General features: G+C 35.6%; 1 protein-coding gene across 1 annotated transcript; it reads right to left on the reverse strand.

Annotated features, from left to right (window-relative positions):
• Nucleotides 1-4,256: 4,256 nt before the first annotated feature.
• LOC131032615 (L-type lectin-domain containing receptor kinase IV.4-like) lies at nt 4,257-5,843 on the reverse strand. The gene is made up of 2 exons (XM_059208830.1): nt 5,518-5,843; nt 4,257-5,235 (listed from the first exon to the last, which is right to left on the reverse strand). Exons 1-2 carry the CDS (start codon nt 5,841-5,843, stop codon nt 4,257-4,259), a joined length of 1,305 nt encoding a protein of 434 aa, XP_059064813.1.
• Nucleotides 5,844-6,049: the final 206 nt, after the last annotated feature.

Consider the following 6,049-nt stretch of genomic DNA (forward strand, 5'->3'; position numbering starts at 1 on the left):
TCTTTTGGATCGATCATTGATGAATTTGCTACTCGTTTTATTGGGGACTCTTATTCCTCATCTTCACTCACATCTTCAATATGTTGGTCTCTTCTCTGAGCTATCTCAATGGTTTCCAACTAGGCTACAATTCCTTGCAACATTTCCATCACAACAGGGTGTGCATTCCCATGTGCTCCACCATTCCTATTTCCTCTTCACGCCATCTTCACACTAGTCCTTTATAGCTGTAGGTTGGATCCACAATCTGCCACCCTACAAAAAAATTTCTTAGGACAATGAAATCTCGCTCTAATACCACTTGGTGCAGTCACCGGTTGGGAGGGACCTCAAAGAGATCAATCCAGACTGGGCAACAAGAGTAAACACAATATAAACAAGAGAATATGATGGAGGCAATGCAAAACTGAATAATTTAGATCATGAAAACTGATTACAGATAACCAATAACATCCGGGTTACAAGATTCGACTCATTGGCCTTCTACATACATGCTCAATTATAGAAACGGTCAGCTCTAGACCTCTAAATATTAAGATCTATCTTCTAACTACTATGGAATGAATTCGAATGCTTAGTTAGAGTGATTTATATGATCCAAGAAGATCTGGTCAGCCCAAAAGGGATCAAATGTTGAAGAACAAGATAAAATGTGTAAAACCAATAGGTCGGCCTCCGCAAAGAGATTCCTCTGGAAAATCCAAAGGATGAAGTGTAGAATAAAGGGAAGGTCAACCACATGCCAAGGAATACCGAAATCAATGCACTAGGCTCCACAAGATACAGAAGGGATCCGATAGATTCACCAATGGAAATAGGTCTAAGTGGTTATGGTGCCAGAAAACTGTCTTGGAATCTGGAATCGATAACTTGTTGGAAAATGATCGAAATGCTCCACAGTTTAGGAATAAGGAAGATCATCATGTCCTCAAGAAAAATCCATCTCCACAAGATCCGGTGAGGCAATGCAAGAAAAATATAAAAAGGAATGATGAAACTGTAAAATCAAATATCAAATAGAAAAGAAATATTTTTGGTTGATGCAAGATTGCAAAGAACTTGGGATGCTCTTACATCAATCTTCTAGCATTTACTTTAGTATTTATATGATTCAATTTAAGGTTAATTCCTAAACTGCATCTTGACGTAATGTAAACCCTTATCCACAAACCCTTTTCCTCTCTTTCTATGTGTAGGAAATCGACCCAATAGGTGAAATCCAAGATTTTGATATAGTTGAAGATGATGAACAGTTTCAGATTTTGAAGGATTGAAAAGTGAAGGATGAGGAAAACTACCAACATAGTTCTTAGAATTTTATCTAATATTTTGATAGTGAATCTAGTGCATCTACTTGATCTGAAAAAGATCCCACTTGCCTTTCTTAGAGTTACAGGACTACAACAACCTACCACCACAGTCTTGACAATTCAACTTGAACATTCAACAAGAGTTTTAGATCTTCTTCTTATACTCAGATCCCTATATGTGGCATCGTTTGACATCTCTAACACTTTGTTATTACTGTTTCACTTCAACTATCCATTACTTTATCCTACACTTCATAATTTACATCCAATTTAAACTCAAAAATAGGAGACAAACAAATAAGTGAATCTAATCATTATTTTAGCCCCTTTCCTAATTGAATTGTGGCTAGATCCACTAGATTCGCCCCCTTTTTAACATAATGATTAACTAGCTATGACTAGTGGTTTTGTTATCTTAATTGGTGAAATCCTATTTTTACGACCATTACAATAGGTTCTTTCAACTATTTTGCATTATTGCAAATTTCAATCCATTGGTAAGAATTTTTTAACCTAGTCTAATACCATATTAAAAAATGGTAGAACCAATTGATTTATGTAAAATACTAAACCATCATTAGACATAAATATCTAAAGCATAAAAGATTATTTGATTTTCATAGCATATTTAGCATTACATTTTAGCAGTTTATATATAAAAAAATATTGTCATGAACTATCTTGATAAATTTTATCCTAAGTCACTAAAGTAATGCAATTATTAGGCTTATTGATTTTGTTACAATATATTTAAAATAGGTATTGAGAATTTCTACATAATACACAAAATGAGAAATATTTTGGACAAGAGAAAATTAAAATCTAAATTGTCCATGTAAATAGGAAATAATTCTCTAATTAGACATGCATGTTAGGTAAATAGGAAAATATTTCCAAACTAAAACTTAATGTCAAATTCCATACTCTTGGTGTTTATATGTAAATTTTATTTACTTTTTTAATATCTATTTCATTATGTGGATGGAAGTCAATGTGGAATTGAATAGAGAAATAAATCATAGAAAAGGTTATGTACCCACTCATATAGTTGCATAAACATAATTTTAAATTTAACTAAATATTTCATACACATATTTCTTTTCTATCTCATTCCCATTGATATAGACTGTATAGAAAGCCTAGAAAAGGGAGAATGCTACTAGTGATACAAAGGACATTGTGAGGTTTTGGGACCTATTTCTAAAGATAAAACTTTAAACTAATTAAAAGAGTATAAATATGATTGTCACTAATACTTGGAAGAGTATTTGGGGTGGATTTATCTTGTATTTGTTTGGTATCTTGAAAGATGAGGTACATGATCCTTACAGGCTTACAAATTTTTTTGGTACAATATGATGGATATGCTATGATTTTTTATATGTGATATAGGATATGGTTTGTCTCAATGACTCAAAGCCTCTACTTAGAGCTTTGTTTTTTATTATTTCCTATCCTTATAAGCCTATATTGTTAATTAATTTGTCTATCCCACTGCATAATGATTTGGTTTAAAATTAGAACGACTTTGTAATTTCTTGTATGGATGAGTAAGTAAATGGATAGAAGATGCTAAGATTGACTATTCATTTGTCGTCCCATATTGGACAAGATAACACAAATAGGCTATTGTCAATTCATGAGTATTTAATATAAAAACTTGAATATAAGTAATGATGATTCTTTCTCATTATTTATTATGAATACACATAAATAAATTTATTGTTAAATAGGTGGGTTGCTTTAAGGTCTACCATGTTTGGATAGAGATCATCCTTTGTGGGATGAATTCTTTTCTCAAATGCAAAGAGAATAAATTTTATTAAAGAGAAGAGATTAAAGTAATATTTTCAAATGTTTTAGGTTGAACTCAAGGATTGTTTCATATTATATGATATTATGAAAGGTTACACAATATTATATGTTAAGATCCTCATTGAGCACTAGGACTATGAATTTGAATACAATTGTTGTGCAAAATGTAAATAAAGTTGTTGGTAATGGTATGTAGATTGATTTATGGTGTTGCTGGAATGACACATGATAAAAAAGGATCATATATCAGATGAATGATTTACAAGAGGCACACCATGTTTTAAAACACTATGTAATGTTGCTTGAAGGAATAAATTTTATTTTGTCTGGAAATAAAACGATATTAGGTTTAATACGACAAAGGATTTTACCACTCAGAGGAGATATAATAATTACATCTACAAAGGATTTTACCATATGGAGGAGACTTTAAGAATATATTGTACGAGAAGTTCGTAGGGACTAATATTAAAAATGATTGGTTTAGATATTTAGAATAAATCAAATAATTAAGTTAGGTAAATAAATAATCAGTCTATTATAAAAGCCGTGAATAAAACTATATGTTTCAAGATTTTTTCCTTTTTGGATTAGACCATCTAGATTTGGCATATTTATAGCTAGGTTGTTGTCTTTATGTTTCATTATTTACATTTTATTACTACGATTTCCATCAAGCCCTTCAGCAGCTCCTTTGTTTTCTTCCTACTGCTCTTTATTTATTTCATGTGTCTAGAGCATATTCTAAGACAATTCCTTTTTATGGCAGCAGCTCAACTCTTGTCAGCTATTTCCTAGTTGCAGGAGCATCAACTTACAATCTTCCTTGTTCTTGAACAAAGCAGCAATTCCATCCTTCTAATTAAAACTTTTTGATATGAAAATATGAAAATAAACTTATTATTAGCAATCAGGGCAACAATTTCCAGCTCACTAAATGGTGCCATTAAAAGATATACAAAACTATACTTGCATATTTTATCGAAGTACAGTACAAATACCTGCATCTATAAGTCGAAACGCCAAAGTGATACCAAGAAGGAGCTTATAGCAGCAAAAATGGACTATGCAAAGATCTATCATCTATACATTGGCATCGTCAGAGAATCAGTTTGACCTTTTGCGCAGAGTTTATCGTCCCTCTACAGAAATAGAAATAGAAGCATCTGCGCTATGACTGTAACATTTAGGAGATCTCCAAGTATTACTCATCTCCAAATGAAACGAAGCATCAAAATTTGCTATTGGAGCTTCTTGTTCAAGTCTTTGTAGAACTTGTCTCGTTCCAGGCCTACCATCTGGCTGAGGATTAGAACACAGTAGCCCCAATTTGAGCACTCTCTCCATCTCAGCTTCAACGTATTGCCCGCCAAGATTCGGGTCTGCTGCATCCATCAGACTGCCATTGTCATCAAGTTCTCTCACCCAGTCTACCAAAACTCCTTGAGCAGGTTGGAGAGAGGGATCGACAGGTCTCCTTCTGCAAGCAACCTCCAACATCAAAATACCAAAGCTGAACACATCTGTGGCGGGGCTGACCTTTCCTGTATGTATGAGCTCTGGTGCGATGTATCCCAGCGTTCCCACCACGCGAGTAGTATGTGAGCTTTCGTTGTGCTCGTAGAGACGGGCAAGCCCAAAGTCGCCTAACTTTCCATTAAACTCCGAGTCCAACAAAATATTGCTGGACTTGATGTCTCTATGCACTACGCGTTGCTCCCATTCTTCGTGGCGATACATCAGCCCCGCAGCGACATCCCTGAGGACTTTGTACCTCTGACCCCATTTAAACACCTTCTTTGGGTTTCCAAATATCATTTTGTTCAGGCTCCCATTTGGCATGTAGTCATAAACTATGAATAGATGGTTTTGTCGCCTGCAGAAGCCTCTGATCTGGACAAGATTTCGATGTTGAAGGCGACCAAGACTTGAGATCTCAGCTATGAAGTCCTTAACCCCATCATCTGTTTCTCTTAGAATACGTTTCACCACCACCTGGAGGCTGTTTGTGGGAAGGACACCTTTGTAGACCTGGCTAAAGCCTCCGCATCCCAAAAGTTGCTTCTCTCCGAAGCCCTTTCTTGCAATATGTAGGTCCTTATACTGAAACCTGTGAGGTCAATACTCAATCTCCCATTCTTCAATAAGATTTCTGTATTGCTTTGTTTTCAACCGAACAAGTGATGCTGCCACCACCACAAGGAGGAGGACAACGCAAGCTGTCGTAATACCGGCAATCAGTCTGGCGTTTGAGTTCTTGATATCTCTGGGTATGAAGGATGGAAAATTAGATGTGTTCAGAAAAGTGGCAGTTCCGTTTGTATTGAAGCTCGAGCAGAGGATGTAATTCTCTTCGAAAATGACTCCCGTAGCTGCTTAGAAACCAACATACATTTCTTCTTCTACAATTTTAGGCAGAGACATATTTTTCATAAATATCAGTGGCGTTTCTGGGCGTTGAGAACCAGCTTCCGCAATGGTGACCCTGAGCTCGTTTTGAAGATGGTCATAATCAATCCAAGCCTGAATATTCTGTCCACTCTTGAGATTCAAATCTTGGAACTGATTGTTGCCCGCCCAGAAGCCGGCAGGCGAAGACTTTACAGACCTGAGATCGTTGAGATCCACACCAACGTGATTGTCGTTGATGTCGTGAAATTCCAAGTTCTTTAAAGTTGAGAACTCGACGACAAATAGATGATTAGAGGCCTTTCCCATACTTGATATGTTTCTAATCAAGCCAAGGTACTGATTGGATGAAAATCCCTCTAGGGACTTGTGGGGGGTCATTAAATACACCATACCAAAACCGCTGTGTGAAGTTGAAGAAGGAACAATGCTAAACACAAAACTTGTTCTGAAAGACGAGATAGAATTCAGAGAACCACGATCTTTCATACGTATGGGATGTCGATAAAAAGCAC

This window comes from Cryptomeria japonica, chromosome 7 (assembly GCF_030272615.1).
Source record: "Cryptomeria japonica chromosome 7, Sugi_1.0, whole genome shotgun sequence".
NCBI classification, from domain to species: domain Eukaryota; kingdom Viridiplantae; phylum Streptophyta; class Pinopsida; order Cupressales; family Cupressaceae; genus Cryptomeria; species Cryptomeria japonica.